General features: G+C 70.5%; 2 protein-coding genes across 3 annotated transcripts; both read right to left on the bottom strand.

Moving 5' to 3' along the window:
* Window positions 1-591: 591 nt before the first annotated feature.
* LOC148051083 (cadherin-1-like) lies at window positions 592-10,227 on the bottom strand. The gene is made up of 16 exons (XM_087738802.1): window positions 10,070-10,227; window positions 9,841-9,955; window positions 5,666-5,895; window positions 5,425-5,556; window positions 5,181-5,336; window positions 4,965-5,109; window positions 4,663-4,835; window positions 4,154-4,282; window positions 3,852-4,037; window positions 3,521-3,765; window positions 3,258-3,400; window positions 2,902-3,126; window positions 2,430-2,651; window positions 2,210-2,340; window positions 1,813-1,956; window positions 592-1,669 (listed from the first exon to the last, which is right to left on the bottom strand). Exons 1-16 carry the CDS (start codon window positions 10,124-10,126, stop codon window positions 1,457-1,459), a joined length of 2,646 nt encoding a protein of 881 aa, XP_087594928.1. The 5' UTR covers window positions 10,127-10,227; the 3' UTR covers window positions 592-1,456.
* Window positions 10,228-11,196: 969 nt separating this feature from the next.
* Window positions 11,197-17,233, bottom strand: LOC104023619 (B-cadherin). 2 transcript variants are annotated; one of them, XM_087738803.1, is made up of 15 exons: window positions 17,066-17,233; window positions 15,039-15,223; window positions 14,846-14,956; window positions 14,489-14,644; window positions 14,255-14,399; window positions 13,941-14,116; window positions 13,725-13,853; window positions 13,441-13,626; window positions 13,123-13,367; window positions 12,897-13,039; window positions 12,472-12,696; window positions 12,164-12,382; window positions 11,933-12,063; window positions 11,701-11,847; window positions 11,197-11,586 (listed from the first exon to the last, which is right to left on the bottom strand). In XM_087738803.1, exons 1-15 carry the CDS (start codon window positions 17,211-17,213, stop codon window positions 11,374-11,376), a joined length of 2,559 nt encoding a protein of 852 aa, XP_087594929.1. In that variant the 5' UTR covers window positions 17,214-17,233; the 3' UTR covers window positions 11,197-11,373. The 2 variants fall into 2 exon arrangements, with proteins under 2 accessions (XP_087594929.1, XP_087594930.1); XM_087738804.1 differs by lacking the exon at window positions 17,066-17,233 and adding an exon at window positions 16,261-16,277.
* Window positions 17,234-17,536: the final 303 nt, after the last annotated feature.

Raw genomic sequence — 17,536 nt, 5'->3', positions numbered from 1 at the left:
CGCGTCTCCATCTCGTAATGGGCGTGTGGAGGCAAGCGGGCGTTACCGCCTGCTCGGGGTCCCTGGCCAGGCCTCCCCAGCTCCTATGTGAGTTGCAAAGCACATAAACTAGCATTTTGCCTGTCCAGGGCTGTAACGAGGCGGGATGACTGCAAATCCTCCACCAGCCTGCTAGGCTGCTGTGTGTTTGGAAGCCTGCAGGCGCCGTGGGGCGTGTTATTTTGTGTTTCCTTAGGGGGCAGGGCTGCTGACGGCAGGTCACGGCAATTACAGGCTTGGCCAAACACGGGGGATCTCTCACGCTGGCCAACAGCCTCGCCTCTGCTGCCTGGCCAGCGCGGGGCAAGGGGCCAGGCCACGCACGGCCATGCAAGCCTGGTTTTCACGCCAGGTCCTGCTCCTCCTTTCCCTAGGGCCCGTCCAGGCGCAAGGCAAAGCCAGGACCCGCTGTTAGCTGCCAGCCCTGCCTCCTCATGGCCCCAGCTGATGGGAAAACACGTACGGATCCATCCCTGCCACACAGGGCCGGGTATTTGCCGTCTGCCCTTTGCCGGCAGCGAAGCCGGCAGAGCCACACACAGAGAAAAAGGCTTTTAGTTTTCTTAAAACAATTTATTACTTCAATTTTATATAAAAACCATACAATCAGTTAACACTAGGCCATTGCTGGCTTCCCAGCCCACATCAGACCCTTTTCCCATGATAAAAAAATACAAACCACGACAACAGCTAAACACAGAGTTCAGAATTTCAGTAAAGCTCGTCGATTTCCGAAAGCGCCTTTCATTGACTGCGCGATAATTACACCTGGCACGACACAGAAGGAAATCATATCGTAATCTGGGATACAGAAAAATAGAAATCTGCCTGGAACTAGTTTATCAAATATAATTCCCTCACGTATAGCGCGTGACGGCACATCTTTGGTCTGCGTTTGTCGATCACCTCGCCCCACTCCAGCGGAGGCGCAGAGCTGGGGCCACCCCGCTTCTCCGGCACTGGGTTCCCGAGCCGAGCGCGGTGGCGGGTCGGCGGTTGCGCCGGGGCTGGGAGCACGAGGTATTTCGGAGAGCGCCAGAGAAAAACCTTTTCCCCTCCGCGGCAAAGGGAGGGAGGCGGCGGGATCCTGTCCCCGCCGGGGAAGGGGAGCAGATCCTGGCCCGTGCAGCCGGGAGCGCCTCGGCTCCAGGACGAGGAAGGGACCGAATGGCTCCATGCCCTGCCTGGAGCCGAGGGGGCGGCCAGGAAACACACAGGCTCCCCAAAAAACGCCCCCAGACCCGCTGACCCCGAGCTTCCCCTGCGCTGACTGAGGGGGACGTGGACACCGGGTTGAGGGGGTGTTGGAGGGGGGTTTGGCCGCCCCCGGGTGAAAGCCAACGCGAGTCCAGTGGGGTGAAATGGGGTGAGGCGCCTGTGGCGGGCAGCTGCCGGCCGAGGGGTGCCAGGGGGGGTCCTAGTCGTCCTCCTCCCCGCCGCCGTAGAGGTCCGCCAGCTTCTTGAAGCGGCTGCCCCAGTCATTGAGGTAGTCGTAGTCCTGGTCGCGGTCGGAGGCGGAGGAGTTGAGGGAGCTGAGCGAGGTGGCCTCCGAGCCGCTGCCCTCGTAGTCGAACACCAGCAGGGAGTCGTAGGGGGGGGCCGTGGGGTCCGTGTCGGCCGCCTTCAGGTTCTGGGGGGGCAGGAGGGTCAGTGCCCGTCCCCTCTGCACCGGCAACGCCACCGGCTGGGGGGCACCCCGACGGTGCCTGCACTGATGGGGGCTTCACCCCTCCCCGGTCCACCCCCAGGGCGCCGCGCGGGGCCAGGGCTCACCTCATCGATGAAGTTTCCGATCTCGTCGGGGTTGGCGGGCCGGGGCCGATACTGGGGGGCGGCCATCAGCGGCGGGGCCACGTCGTTGCGGATCACCTCCGGGCGGGCGTCCAGGCCCCGGTGCAGCTGGCTCAGGTCGTAATCCTGGTGGTGGGGAGGGACGGACATGAGGAGATGACACTCAAGGGACGGCCGCGGGCAGTGCCACACTGGGACCTGCCACTGGCTACCCCAGGGCAGGAAGGAGCGGGAGCACCGCAGGCACCAGTGACCACGGGGACGAGCAGGTCCACGGCAGCCTCGTGCACCCCAAGCATCCGTCGTGGCTCAGGGAGCGAGGCCACCACCGGCCACCGGGGCCTCAGGGGCAGGCTCTGGGCCGGCACAGGCATCCCACCTGGTCCTCCTCGCCGCCACCCTCCTCGTCGTAGTGGTAGACGTTGTCCCGCATGTCGTCCTCCGGCGGGAGCAGCGGCTCCTTCACCACCTTCCTTCGCTTGGCGAAGAGCAGCAGCAGCAGCAGCAGGACTGCGAGCAGAAGGCACCGGCGTCAGGGTGGCGGGGCGCGGGTGGCCCCGTCCCCATCCCCATCCCCATCCCCATCCCGTGGTACTCACTCAGCAGCGCCAGGATGCCTCCCAGGATGCCCAGGATGGCAGGGACGCCCAGGCCGGCGGCAACAAACGCTCGCCGCTCGCAGTTTTTGGCTGGCCCTTCACAGTCGCACACCTGGGCTTTGACTGGCGTCACCTGCGCCTTGCCCTGCCCGTCGGTCAGCTTCAGGAAGACGTTGTACTCCCCCGGCTCCAGCTGCTTCACCAGGCTCAGCACCAGCAGGTCTTGCATGGCAGAGAGAGGGGCTGGGCTCTGAGACAGGTCCCCGCTCCCCGGTTTGGGGACACGCTCGGCACTGGCGCAGGGCTTTGCCACATGGCAGTTCCCCAGCCTGGTGGCCACCGTGGGGGCCGGCACCGGCCGCACACAGGGGAGCGCAGAGAGTCGAGGGGGCCTGGGATCTGGCCCTCGCTCAGCGTCCCCCACCGCCCTGCACCAAAGCTGGGTGGCCAGGCCAGACGGCACGGCACCTACCTTGTCCGCTCAGCCTGACGGTCCAGTTGGAGCCGGAGCCATGCTCCAGCGCTGCCTTGAAGGGGTAGGTGTTGGGGGGCAGGTCCTTGTCAACGATGGTCAGCGTCTGCTCCTCGGGCTGCCGGTTGCAGATGGCGAAGATCCGGGGTTCCGGCATGGGCCCGTTGTCGTTCACGTCCTGGAGGAGGAGGAGCAGCGTCCCCGTGCCGGTGGCATCCGGCGACCCTGCGGGGCCGGGGGTTAACAAAGCAGCTGGGGAGGGCGTCCTGGCCCCGGCCCCTGCCCCAGGTGCCCCGATGGGACACGGGTGGGTGGCAGCAGGCCCTTCCCAAAGGGCAAGGCAGGGTGCTCCTCACCACTGTCCACAGCCAGGACGATGGCCTTGTAGGTGCTGTTGATGGCGTGCACCGACTCCCGGTCCAGCGGCTGGGCTGCTGTGACGATGCCGTTCTCGGGGTCGATGGCCAGCCACCCCGCGGGGTCACTGCCCATGCGGTACCTGGGGCAAGCGAGGGGTCAGCAGGGGGGATGCTCTGGCGGGTGGGAAGGGGCGCACAGCCCGGCGCAGCCCCCCGGGCACCCCAGCATCACCCCCTGCCACCAACACCCCCCCACTCACGTGATTTTCTGCCTCTGATCCCTGTCCGGGTCCTGGGCCGTGTAGGAGGTGACCTGGTGCCCCAGCGGCAGGTCCTCCATCACCTTCACCGTCTTGACTGGGGGCACGAAGACGGGGGCTTCGTTCACATCTTTGACCACCACCATGACGCTGGCCGTGGAGAGCGACAGGGGCACAGTGAGGGGGACGGCGTTCTCCACCGTCACCACGAGGTTGTACTGCCTCTTGGTCTCGTAGTCCAGGCCCTGGAGGGGGGGAAGGAGAGAGGAGCCGGGTAGCACCGGGAGGCAGGCAGCCGGCGCCGGGGCAGCTGCGCAACGGCAGGACCCACCTTGGCAGTTTTCAGGATGCCGTCATTGGTTTTGGGGTCGGTGGTGATGCTGAAGTCACCGTCCTGGTCCCCGCTCTTGATGCGGTAGACGGCTTGCCAGGCAGGAGAGCCCTGCATGTCCCGGTCTGTCACATGCAGCCGGGCCACCACAACCCCCACGTCGTTCTCATCCACGGACCCCTCGTACTGCAAGACAGGGGACGGGGACAGTCACCCGCATGGTCCCGGGCACCCCAGGGCAGGGGGGCTCGTGCCGTGATGGGCCGGGGAGGGCGGCGGCTCATGGGAGCCAGCTCAGGTACCACGGTGGGGTTGAAGACAGGAGGGTTGTCGTTGGCGTCGGTGACTTCCACAATGGCGGTGGCGGTGTTGGTCAGGCCATTGCCCTCCTGGTCTGCAGCCTGGATGATCAGCGTGTAGTTGGGAGTGGTCTGCAAGGCGAAATCGTTGTGGTTAGGGCAGGGATGGGGTCCGGCGTGTCCCCCTCCTCCGGGGGCATTGCCTGCCTGCTCTTCCACCCTTCTCCAGCCACGGTGTTCACCGCCAGCACAGACGCTTGCCGACGTCCCTGCTGCCCACCTGAAGGGCTGGCAGTCCACCCACTCCCAGGGCTCGGCAGGGCTGGGGGCCCCTGCAACACAGATCCCCAATGGGCTTGGGGCTGCAGACACCCAGAGCAGGGGACAGTGACCCAGGCATGGCAAGTCCCCAAACTGGCCAGACCCCAGGGCTCCGGCATCCCCGGCTCCCCACAGCAAGTCCCACTGCGGAGCTGCCGCACAGTCCCCTGGGACGCGGCAAGGGTGCCCACCTCCCGGTCCAGCCCCGTGCCGATGACGCTGATGATGCCCTTCTGTGGGTCGATGGTGAACATCTGTTGCGCGCTCTTGGGCTCCTCACTGAGGATGGAGTAGCCAATGATGCCGTTGTTCATGGTGACCCCATCGTCTGCATCCGTGGCGTTCACAGTCATCACGGACGTGCCTGGGCACAGGGACAAGCAGGGGAGATTTTACTCGTGGGACAAAAGCACTGGACACCCTGGCACAGGTCTGGCTCGGGGTTCTGCGTGGTCCCAGCCACAGAGCCCCCGGCTCGCCATCCCCCACACACCCGGCTTCGCGTTTTCCTCGATGTAGCCGATGAAGACTTGCTTGGTGAAGATGGGCCGGTTGTCGTTCTGGTCCGTCACGGTGATGATGATCTCCATGGGTTCCTCCACGGGCTGCCCGTTGGCTGAGACGGCGTGGGAGAAGAGCTGCGGGGGGCACCGTCAGCCTGCGCACGGCCCCGGGGACTGTCCCCTCCCGGTCCCGGCCCCCCACTCACGATGTATTTATCCATCTCCTCCCGGTCCAGCGGCTTCGTCACCTCCAGCCACCCCGTCTCCCGCTCAATGGTGAAGATGCCCACGGGGGGGGTGTCCGCCCCCTGCCCCGTGATGCTGTAGAAAACCTTGGTCTCCTTGTCCTTGTTGGATTTGATCTGGCAGCGAGGCGCAGGGGGGGTTAGAGGGCTCCCGGCGCTCCGGGGACCCCCCTGCCCCGCACCCCGTCCCCGCGCGGCCGTGTACCTGCACCAGCTTCTTGGGGAAGGGCCCCCGCTCGTTCTCGGGGCAGTTGATGGGGGGGATGACCCAGTCCCTCTTCTGCCGCCGGAGGCCATGGCTGGGCTCGGGGAAGGTCAGCACGTCGGGCACCGTGTCCTGCGGGGAGAGTGGCTCAACTCAGTGCCAGCACCTTGCCGAGCCCTCTGCACGCTCTGCCCCGGGGAGAGGGGCTGCAGTGGCCCCGGGGAGAGGGGCAGTGATTTACCTGGTGGTGGTGGTGGTGGTGGTGGCGACGGTGCCGCTGCCTGCGCAGGGTCACCCTGGCCGAATGCTTCTTGCCTGCCGCATCCCAGGTGTGGATGGAGAAGCTGATCTCCCGCCGCTGGAGCTGCACGGGCCGGGTCACAGAGACGACACCGTCCCTGCTCACCTTGAAGCGCGTGTCGTCCGAGAGGTACACAGCGCGCCGCTGCTCACCGCAGTCTGCAAAGCTCACTGGGGACAGGGAGAGCGAGTGGGCAGGGGGCTCCAGGTGCCACCCCGGGGGAGCCGGTGAGGGCAGGGCAGGCGCCCAGGCACCGCGGGACGGGCAGGCGGCAGAGCAGGAGGGTGCAGGACAGCGCGACACGGGCACACGCAACGTGGCCACGGTTCAGAGGCCTGGGGGGACCCTGGGGTCGCAGGCACAGTGGGGACACACCATGCACGGTGCCACACACCCTGCCAGGATCCTGTCCTGGGCACGGGCAGGGTGTGCAGCTCGACGCTTGGTGCATCCCTGCCATGGCTTTGGTGCGGGACCGGGCACGGCACAACCTGCCATACCACAGGATCCCTGCCAGCCCGTGGAAAGTGGCACTCAGCACTGCGCGTCCCTGCTGTGCGTAGCACATCCCTGTCTATAGCACCACATACGGTGCACATCGCATCTCCGCACACGGCACGCCCGCACCATGGGGCACATCCCCACGCACGGTGCATCCCTGTGGCACAGCGTGTCCCCATGCGTGGCGTGTCACCGCTGCCGTGCCTGTGGCAGCGAGCAGAGGGTGCTGGCACTGCTCCAGCTTCTTTTCAAACAAAAACAAGGTCAGTGCCTGCTCATGGGCGCTGGCACCCAGCACCCTGGCCGGGGGGGCCCTGGGGGCTGATCCACAGGGCACTGCAGGCCAGTGGGTTACAGTGCCCCAGTGCCTGGGGACCTGTGGGGGTCCCCAAGCCCCCGCATGGCCGGTGACCTGCAGCAGGGACAGCCCAGGCTGCAGGAGGGGAAGAGTGGTGCCACACACCTCTCTGTGTGGCAGAGAGGTGCCAGCCCCGGCGCACCCATGGCGCAGGGCAGCAGCCGGGGCACCCAGCCCGCCCAGGCACCCTTCGGCACCTCCAACGCCTCTGCTGCGGGGGGTCCCCAGGGACGCCAGGCACCCACCACAGACCAGAGCAGACAGTGTCCTGGCGTCACCAGCTTGGCACCCTGCTGGGGCACAGTATGAGCCGGGACTGGCACACGGGGGGCCACGGCAAGCCTGGGGGAGGCTCTGAGCGGCACCGCGGCGGTCAGCAGGCATCACATGAGCCGGGGCTGCGCTGCCGGGAGCTCCGAACAAACACCCTTTGTCTGGGAGCTGGTTTGTTTGAGCCAGCAGCACCCAGGCAGGAGCCCCCGCCAGTGCGGCCACCATCGGCCCCAGCGTGACCTGCACCGCACAGCACGGGTGCCATGGCTTCATCGTGGGAAGGCGACGTGCCCAGGGTGGGATGTAGCGCAGCATGCCCGAATGTTGGGCACAAGGCCACTGCCAGGGCTGGTGCCACCATTGCCGGGGCCGGCCCTGCCGCCCCGCGGGGTTACGTCAGCCCGTGCGCAGCCCAGGAATTCGGAGGTGGCGGGTGGGGAGCGATAGCTGAGCCCCGGGCTGGCGGCTGCCCCCCTGCCTGCCGCAGTGCCCCCGGCCCAGCTCCGGCAGACGGGGAGGACCCACCGGTGCGATGGCAGCCCAGCTCAGCCCTACGGCGGGACCCCCCAGCAAAGGCTGTGGGAGCCGGTGGGGCCGGCTGGGCAGGAACGTGCCGGAGCAGGCCGGGTGCTGCTGCAGCGGGGGCTGGCGGTGGGGAGAGGCACCCCAGCACCCATGGGCGCAGGCGCAGTGCTTGGCACCCGGGACCTGGCACTGTGCCGGATGGGTTCAGCGAGTGGGCAGTGCTCAGCCCCCAGCCCCATGCTGGGTGCAATGAGTGCTCGGTGCTCAGCGTCCGCTCCCTCCCTTCCCACCCCGCCGTGCACAACCTGTTTTTCCGGCTCCTGAGTTGACGGCAAGCAGTCCCCAGCCCTCCCCTCCCCGGGGCTGGGAGCCAGGGGCCCCTCTCCTCTCTGGGAGCAGTGGGGCGGGAGGCGAGGAGAGCTGGGGGGGTCCTTCGGGGGGATCCCCCCCCTTCCAGGCCCCCCACCACCACCCCCAGGGCGCTGGGGCAGCCAGACCCCCTGCATTACCAGGCTGCCGACCGGGGCAGGGGGCTGAGCCCCCGCACCGGGACGGGGACCAGGGCAGCCCCCCAAGCCACCCACGTCCCGTGACGCCTCACTGGGGCTGGGCACAGGCTGACTCACGGGCAGAGCTGGGTGCCACCACCCTGGCGGTGCCCGCTCTGCGTGGGTTGCGCAAGCGCGGCTGTGCCAGGGCAGGAACCGGCGGCTGGCGGGGGGGGGGGGGGGGCTCACCCACAGGCAGCCGGGGCGAAAGTGCTGCGAGTGGCACGTCCCGCCAGCGCACCCGCTGACGTCACCCGAGTTTCGCCATGACTTCACACTCTCGAGGTTCCCCCACCCAGGGCTGACGGGCCAGCGTCCCAACCCCTGCCACGTCCCGTGGGGCCGAGCCACCCCAGAGACCCCCCGACCCGCCGAGCAGAGCCGCAGGGGCCTGGCCCGGCCCCGGGGACGCCGTGGCGCCCGCAGCCCCTGCGCAGGTGTTTGCCTCCCCGGCCCAGCCGCCACGCGGAGCCTGTCTGGACCTGTTGGAGGGAAAACATTGCGCTCAACTCATCAGCCTAATTACAGGGTGGCTCGTCAGCCCGCCCTCGCCGCAGCCTGGCTGCGGGCTTTGGTGTGCTGCGCGGCGGGGGGGGGCGGCATTGCCGAGCACCCACCGTGCTCGTCCACCTGCACGGCTGGGCATCCCCATGGCACAGCCGGGCATCGCCAGGCTGGCACATGGCCCATATGGGCAGACATCCCCTTCCCTCCTCCCATGCCCCGTCTCCACCTGGGACCCAAAACTGGGGATTTCCAGCAGGTCCTGGCTCTGGAGGCCAGCCCTGCGCGGCAGGGAGATGCCGAGGCCACGTGTGTGCCGTCACCCTGGTATCGGGAAGGGCCGAACGGTCACAGGCGGCGGCTTCGTTACTGATCAACCCGAAAGCTAACAAACAGGCAATTCCTGAGCTGCGGGGCAGGGTCCGGCTCCCGGCTCGATACCCGCAGCCCAGGTGAAGCCCTTCCGGAGCCAGGGGGGCTTGGGAGCCCCCGGTGCGGTGCTCGGTGCTTTGCACCCGCCCCAGCCGCCCCCCGGCAGACCGTGGTGCCAGCACCACCGTCAACCATTAATTGGCGCGGATGGAGATGGCTCAAGCGCTGCTCTGGGAGCCCGCACCCAGTCGCGGTGCAGCCGCCTGGCACCCGTGGATCGGGGGGCGGGGATGTGCAGGGCACCTCAAAGTGGCAGCGGGTCCCCTGGCCAGGGCTCGGTGCACGGCAGAGGGAGGCCGTTGGCAGCCCGGGCGGTGGCCGCGCACCTGCCGCACCGGGATGGGGATTTTGTGCCGGCGTGGTGAGACGCCACCGTCCCCGTGCCAAGAGCCACCCAGGGAGGCCGCGCCGGGGGCTCAGCTCCACGGCTGTGAAAGGCAGGTCCGGCCCCATGAACCCCGGGTGCCGGGACCCCGCGGGCGGGCGAGGCGCAGGGCAGGACGGGCGCCTGCGCGGCCCCACGCCCCGGCCTGCCGGCCCCAACAGGTCTGCGCCGCCTGAGTCAGCGCTGCCTGCGCCGGCGCACCCCGGGGAGAGGCACCCGCTGCCCCCGCACCCCGACGCCATTCTGCCACGGTGGGATCACCAGCACCCGCGCTGCCCCGGCCCTTCGGCACGGCACCACTGCCGCGCATGGACACGCAGCCATAGCTCTGACCCCACCGCCACCTGCGGCGGTGTGCACCGAGCCTGTCCCCACCACCACGGCACCGTCCCTGCCGCCATGGCACCACCGCCATGGCACCATCCCCACGGAGCTGGGCAGAGACTGTCCCCATCGCCACCCTGGCGCCACACGGGCACGGAGCCACGTCTTCGTCCCCTGTTGCCAACTCCAGTGCCATGCACCCAGCCCGTCCCCACGGCCACCCCTGTGCCACACACCCGTCCCGTCCCCACGGCTCCCACCTTACCTCGTCCCAGCACCCGTCCTGCTGCCACGCTGTCCCTCGGCACGGTGAGAGCGAAGGTCTCGGCGGCGAAGCCGGGCTGGCACGGTGCTGCCCGCTCGCACCGCCGGTGGTCGGCCTGCCCGGAGAGAGCGGTCAGTCCCGGGCGGGGTCCCACGGTCCCGGGCAGGATCCCGCCGCCCCGGGCGGGGTCCCACGGTCCCCGGCGGGGTCCCACGGTCCCGTCCCTCACCTGGAGCAGGAGGAGGAGGAGGCAAAGCGGGGCCGGGCAGCCCCCCCGCCGCCTCATGGCTGGCTGCCGGTGCCGGTGCAGTGCCGGTGCGGTACCGGAGGGATTGGGGCGCTGCCGCCGCGGAGCCGCAGGTGAGTCCCGGTCCCGGTCCCGGTCCCGCCCCGCAGGTGCTGCCCCCCCCCCGGGACCCGCCCCGTCCCGTCCCGCCCCGTCGGGAGGCGGTGCCGCCCCGCCCGCCCCCGGTGCCCCCGGCAGCAGCCGTGCAGCCCCCGGGGCGCCGGGGCTCCGCGGGTGCCCGTCCAGGGCCGTGGGAGCTTGGGGAGGGGGGCGGTGGGTGGCAGGAGCCCCCTCCGTCCCCAGCCACAGCAAAGCCGGGGGGACCCCAGGGCACGGAGGACCCCCCCAGGGACCCCCGGTGCCACCGGCGGCTCCCGGGCGAGGGGCAGAGCGCGGCCGGGGCTGAGTGCGGAGCCGGGGGGAAACGGCCGCTGCCAGACCCCCGCCTGCGCCGGCCACGAAGCCCTCGGCCCCATCGATGGGTGGATTTACTGCCCGTGGGCCTGCGGCCGGCGAAGCCGGGGTCCCGCGGGGGCCGGGGGCTGCCGTGGCGGCCCGTGCCAGCACCGCCGCGCGAGGGGCGACGGTCACCCCGGGGGGACAGGGTGGCAGCAGCCGAGCAGGGCTCCGGCTGCCCCGGCACGGGGTGAATGGCGAGGCCAGGAGGGATTTGGCACCGTCGCGGCCCGGTGCCGCTCCCGTGGGGCACAGGGTGGGGGGCTCGGTGCCCTGCCCGTGCCCACCTGGGCTAGCGCCGCACCCCGTGGGGACAGGAACACCCCGCGGGAGCCTCCCACGGGCAATGCCCCCGGCGTGGGCAATGCCGCAGCCGTGCCTGCGGGTACCGCGCTGGGGCAGGGAGCAGGCGAGCGCTGCTGCGGGCAAGGGGGACGGGGCTGGGGGGTCTGGGGGGGACACAGCAGGGCTGGGGGTAGCAACCACCCCCGGGGCGGGCAGCAGCTCCCTGGGGCCCCCTCCCAGGGCACAAAGCCATGCAAAGGCTGGAGCATCTAAAAAAAAAAAAAAAACAAACCACATTCTTTATTAAAACTTACACCAGCACCCGCTCACCTCATCCGTAGCATCACACTACTTTTATTTCATACATTAAAAAAAAAAACAAAACAAAGAAAAACAGAGGAGAGGAAGGTGAGGGGGCTGCCGCCGAGGCGGGGGGCACGGCGGGAGGGGGCAGCCCCAAGGCACGGGCAGCGGTAAGGCGCGGGGGGCAGCGGGTCGGGGGGGTCCTAGTCGTCCTCCTCCCCGCCGCCATAGAGGTCCGCCAGCTTCTTGAAGCGGCTGCCCCAGTCATTGAGGTAGTCGTAGTCCTGGTCGCGGTCGGAGGCGGAGGAGTTGAGGGAGCTGAGCGAGGTGGCCTCCGAGCCGCTGCCCTCGTAGTCGAACACCAGCAGGGAGTCGTAGGGGGGGGCCGTGGGGTCCGTGTCGGCCGCCTTCAGGTTCTGGGGGGGCAGGAGGGTCAGTGCCCGTCCCCTCTGCGCCGGGAACGCCACCAGCTGGGGGGGAACGGTGCCAAACCACTCTGTCCCCCCGTTCCCTCCGGGGCCAGGGCTCACCTCCTCGATGAAGGTGCCGATGTCGTCGGGGTTGGCGGGTCGGGGCCGGTACTGGGGGGCCGGCAGGAGGGTGGGGGCCACGTCGTTGCGGAGCAGCACCTCGGGGCGGGCGTCCAGGCCGCGGTGCAGCTGCCGCAGGTCGTAGTCCTGGGGGGACACACACACGATGGAGAGGGGCAAGGGCAGGCCACCTGCGCTGGCACCGGCCCCCCCGGTCCCCCCAGACACCCACCTGGTCCTCCTCCCCGCCGCCCTCCTCCCCGTAGTAAAAGACGTTGTCGCGCGTGTCATCCTCGGGCAGCAGCAGCGGCTCCTTCATCACCTTCCTCCTCCTCACGAAGAGCAGCAGCAGCAGCAGGATGACTGGGGGGGACCAGCGGTGTCAGCAGGGACGTGTGTGTCCCCTGCCCCATGGCAGGGTGCAGCCCCAAAGCACCGGGACTCCCGGGGACCCCCCACTCACGCAGCAAGGCCAGGAGGGCGCCCAGGGCGGCGAGGACGAAGGGCAGGCCGGTGGCAGGCTGGGGTCTCTGGGGACAGCTCTGCACCGGCCCCTCGCAGTCGCAGACCCGCGCGGTGACGACGGTGAGCTGGGCTTTGCCCGGCTGGTCGAGGAGCCGCAGGTAGACGCTGTAGAGGTCTGGTTCCAGCGGTGCCACCAGCCGCAGGGTGACCGTGTCACCTGCACAAGATGGGTGGCTCGCGGGGGGACGCACCGGTAACGCCACCACGGCGCAGCCGGCCTCGTGCCGAGCATCCCCCCGATGTTACCTTCATCGCCGACCTCCACAGCCCAGCTGTCCCCCGAGCCGTGGCTGAGCTCGGCGCGGAAGGGGCCGGTGTTAGGGGGCAGGTCCCTGTCGGTGACAGTGAGGACCTGCGGCTGGGGACTGCGGTTGCAGACGGTGACGTCCCGGGGCTCAGCCTCGGGGCCGTGGTCGTTCACATCGAGCAGGGTGAGGAGCAGGGTGCCGGTGCCCGTGGCGGGCGGCAAGCCTGCGGGGAGGAGCGATGCTGGAGGGGGGGGGTCCCCCAAAACCGGGACCCTCATGGGGACAGGGATGCCACGAGCAGGGGTGGGGACGGGCAGCCCCTGGCACCGCTCCGTGCCGCAGCCGGGATGTGATTCCCAGTGACGGCAGCACGTGTCCCTCACGCGGGACGGCGGGAACAAGGGCCCCTTTCACAGCCCTCACCGTCATCCACGGCCAGCAGCACAGCAGCGTAGGTGCTGTTCTTGGCGAAGGGAGACTCGCGGTCCAGGTGGTCCCGCGCCATCACGAGGCCGTTCTCGGGGTGCACGGCCAGCCAGCCTGCCGGGTCGTGCCCCACCAGGTACCTGGGGGGCAGAGGGGAGCCGGTGCCATGGCGGGGAGCGGCGGGGACCCCCCAGACCTCAACCCCAACCCGAGCCCCGCTCACTTGATCCTCTGCCCCTGGGCCTTGTCGGGGTCCTGGGCCGTGCAGGAGGCGAGGGTCTGCCCCGGCGGCACGTCCTCCGGCACCTGGGCAAGCTGCACCGGCGGGTCAAAGACGGGCGCCTCGTTGACATCCTCCACGTTGACCGTCACCGTGGCGGTGGCCGTCGGCAGCTTCACGGCGAAGGGGGCCTCGTTGGCCACGGCCACGTGAAGGACGAACTGCTTCTTGGCCTCGTAGTCCAGACCCTGGGAGAGGGGAGGGGACGGGCAGCACCCCACTGCGGGCGGCGAGGGGGGGACACGGCAGGGGCACACACACCTTGGCGGTGCGGAGGACGCCCTCGTTGCTGGCGGGGTCGGTGGTGATGGCGAAGGCGCTTCCCTCGTTGCCGCGCAGGATGGAGTAGACAGCTCGCCACGCCGGCGTGCTCGGCTCATCCAGGTCGGTGGTGGCCAGTCGGGCCACCTCCCGCCCGGCCTCGTTCTCCGGCACGGCCACCTCGTACTGCGGGTCGGGGCCACCGTCAGCACCGCAGCCCGGTGGGCACCACCCCGGCCCCGGCCCGCGGGGAGGGGGTCCCGCTGGGGAGGTCCCCGCGTTACCGTTTTGAGGTCAAACTCGGGGGCGTTGTCGTTGACGTCCGCGATCTCGATCACCGCCAGTGCCGTCGTGGTCAGCCCCTCGCCGTCCAGGTCGGCTGCCTGCACGGTCAGCGTGTACTCCCGCACGCGCTGCGGCAGACGGACAGACAGACAGACACCCCGTCAGCCCCCAGCCTGGGGCCGGGGCTGCCCACCCCGCGGTGCCGCAGAGCCCACCTCCCGGTCGAGGCCGCTGGCGATGACGCTGAGGGTGCCGGTGGCCCTGTTGACGGTGAACATGTGGGGATGGGGCTCCTGCGGCTCCTGGCTGAGGATCGAGTAGGCGATGACGCCGTTGTAGGTCTCCACTGCGTCATCCGCGTCCATGGCAGTCACCTGCATCACGGAGGTGCCTGGGGACGGGGCGTCCCGGTGAGTGGGGTGGCGGGGGGACGACGGGGCACCCACATCCCCCACGGGTCGGTCCCAGGGCTCTCCCCAAGGGACGTGGCCGGCGGGAGGCAGAGCTTCCCCGCGGCACGGGGTCCTACCCGGCAAAGCTCCCTCCAGCACGGAGCCCCTGAAGACCTCCTGCGTGAACTGGGGCTTGTTGTCGTTCTGGTCCGTCACCGTGATTATGATCTCCATCGGCTCCTCCACCGGTTTGCCGTTCTCGGACACGGCGTGGGAGAAGAGCTGCAAGGCGGAGGGGTGAGCGACGGGGCCGGCACGGCAGGCCGGCACAGCACACCAGCACACCGTGGCACCCCCCGGCAGGGACCTACGTGGTATTTGTCGATCTGCTCCCGGTCCAGCGGCTGCGTCACCTTCATCCAGCCCGACTCCTTCTCGATGGTGAAGACGCCCTCGGGGGGGGCGTCCGCCCCCTGCCCCGTGATGCTGTAGAAGATCTTGGTGTCTCTGTCCCGGTTGGATTTGATCTGGGAGGAGACATGGCGGGGCTCAGTACCCCCCCGGCCCCCCCCAGCGGCCCCGCACGCTGCCCCGATGCCGGGGGGATGGCCACTGCCAGCATCGCTCCCACCCTCGACGCACGCAGCCGCGGCCAGCCCCCCACCCAGCGGCCCCCACCTCTGCGCCCGGACCCCCAGCCCTCCACCCAGCCGGACCCCCCCCTGTACCTGCACCAGCTTTTTGGGGAAGGGGCCCCTCTCATTTTCGGGAACCTTGATGGGGGGGATCACCCAGTCCCTCTTCTGCCTCCTGGGAGCGGCGCGGGCCCTGGGGAGCTCCTGCGGGACAGTGGGGTGTGGGTGAGGGCACAGCCAGCCGGGGGGGTTGGGGGACGGGTTGGGGGGCAGCCGGCAGCGTTACCTGGGGGGAGCGCCTGCTCCGCACGGGGAGCCGGGCAGGGGCCGGCCGGCCGGCAGCATCCCGGGACGGGGGGACGGCAAGCGCCCTGCTCGTCCCCGGCAGCCGCACAGGGTCCCCGTCCTCCCGCGCCCCGATGTCCTCGGGCTCCTGGGTCCCATCCGGCCCCGCGCAGCCTCCGGAGCTCGCTGCGAGAGGGCAGGGGGTCAGGGTGGCCGGGGGGGGACAGCAGCCCCAGGACCCCGCGCCCCCGCAGCCTCCTGAGGCAGAGGAGGTAGGGGATGCCGGGAGCGCGGTGGTTTCGGCAGAGGTTTCCGGAGGTTTCGGCTTTGTTTTGTAGATGAAGGGAAATTCCTGGGCAGGCAGAGCCCTGCCGCAGCCTTCCCACCCGGTGTGTCACCCTCCCGGGGCTCCCAGCCCCCCAGGGCCAGCACATGGGGCACAGCACAGCCCCCCCCAGGACCCCATGCTGCGTCCCCCCGCGCTGGATGCGGCCCAGGCCCTGCACCCCCGGCCGGGCGGCAGGACGGGGGGATTAGCGGGGCTAAGCCAGCTCCAGCGGCAGTGAGGCCGCCTGGGCTGAGCAGCCGGGAGAGCCGGGAGGGGACGGGGAGCAGGGCTGGGGGGCTGCGGGAGCGGGGGGAGAGGTGGAGTGGGGCGAGGAGAGCCGTGCCCCACGCCAGGGCAGGGAGTGAGCCCCGGGGCGACGGCGGGGCCCCTCACAGCAGCAGCCGTGCCTGGAGGGCAGCAGCGAGGGCCACTCCCAGCCACGATGGCGGCGATAAGGGACACCATGAGGGACATCAGCAGGGCCGGAAGGGTGCCAGCCACCCCGGCAAGCGGGGCCGGGGCACAAGGAGCCCGGGGGAGCCCCCAGCCCTGCTCCCCACCAAAGGGCTGGGTGGCACAGCAGGGTCCAGGTCCGCAGGCTTGCTCCAGCCCCAGCTCAGGGGTCCCTCCGCGCAGAGCCCGCAGGGCACCGTGCCTGCTCGATGCAGCAGTGGAGCCCCACGGCCGGTGCCCGGGCCACATGCCGCCCGCAGAGGGGTCTTACAGCGGCATGGCCGGAACCCAGCCCCTGCCCATGGCGGGGGCCTGGCAGAGCCCAGCTCCGCTCCCGGCAGCCTGGCAGGAGCCGCCCGGCAAACCTGGCCAAAGGAAGCGGGATGTGGTGTCCGAGGCAGGCAGAGGTCAGGGCCTCTCCTGGCATGGTGAGAGCACTTACCGCCGAGGAGTGCTTTTAGTGCTCTGCGGCCATTAGGCAAGTGCTGGCTCCGGCCGCGGTTCCCGAGCAGCCCCGCTCCCGCGGGATGCTGCCGAGCAAACCGGGCAAACAGGCCCGGGCAACGCCGGGCCAAGAGCCGGTGGCAGCGAGCTCCTGCCTCGGGCCGGGACGGCCAGACTCTGCAGCCCACGGCACCACGCTCTTGCTCAGCGCCTGAGAAGGGTGGCCCTGGGGGCAACCAGCCTCATCGCCAGCCCGGCGCCAGGCACCCACCCTGCGGGCACCCAGCCCTGCCCTGGTGGCTGCCCCACAGCTGGACCAGAGGCACCGGCGTTGGCATCAGCCGCCACCAGCCCCGGCGGGGCCAGATGGGGTGGGCTTGGCACCGCCAGCCCCACGGCCCAGCCCCACTGCTGGGGGGCACCGCCAGCCCCACGGCCCAGCCCCAGAGCCCAGGGGGGCACCACCAGCCCCACAGCCCAGCCCCACACCGCGGGGACCCCGGCCAGCGCCACGGCCTGGGCAGTGCCAGCTGCCCCCGAAAAGCCCCGACCCCGCGGCCCGGGGATGGGGGGCACAGCCGGCCCCAGCGCCGGTCCCACAAGCCGCGGCGGGGGGAGAAAAACGGGGCCGAGCACGGCCCGCCCGCCCGCCCGCCCCACCGGCGCCCCGGTCCCGGTCCCGGTCCCGATGCCGGTCCCAGCCCCGTTCCCGGCCCCGCACGACCGGTGCCCCTCGCCGCGCATCCCGGAGGGGTCCCCGGGTGGAGCCGCGCCCCGACGGCGCCGGTTCCCGGCCCGGTTACCTGGGGCGGGGAGCGGCCCGCGGCGCAGCCCCGGGGGGACGCACGGCCGGGCCGGCGGAGCGGCGAGCGCGGCGGCGGCCGCCGGCAGAAGCGGGAGGAGGAGGAGGATGAAGAGGAGCGGGCAGAGCCCGGAGCGCGGTCCCCGCATGGCCCCGCTGCCGCCGCTGCCGCCGCTCCGGTCGCCGCCCGCCGCGCCCCGCCCCGCCCCGCCGCACGGCGCCGCTCCAGGTGAGGCGGCGGCCCCGCCCCGCCCCGCCCCGGCACCCCCCGGTATCCCCGGTACCCCCCCGGCACCCCCGGGTACCCCCGGTACCCCCCCCGGCACCCCCCGGTACCCCTCCGTACCCCCCGACACCCCCGGGCACCCCCGGTACCGCCGACTCCCTCCGTGTGCCCCCCCCCCCGGTGCCTCCGTGCCCCCGCCGCCCTCTCCCCGGTACCTCCGTGCATCCCTGCCGGTGCCCCTGGTCC

This window comes from Nipponia nippon, unplaced genomic scaffold (genome assembly GCF_047370975.1).
Source record: "Nipponia nippon isolate SJK-2023a ecotype South Korea unplaced genomic scaffold, ASM4737097v1 scaffold_7, whole genome shotgun sequence".
NCBI classification, from domain to species: domain Eukaryota; kingdom Metazoa; phylum Chordata; class Aves; order Pelecaniformes; family Threskiornithidae; genus Nipponia; species Nipponia nippon.
This window is presented reverse-complemented; position numbering and strand designations above follow the sequence as displayed.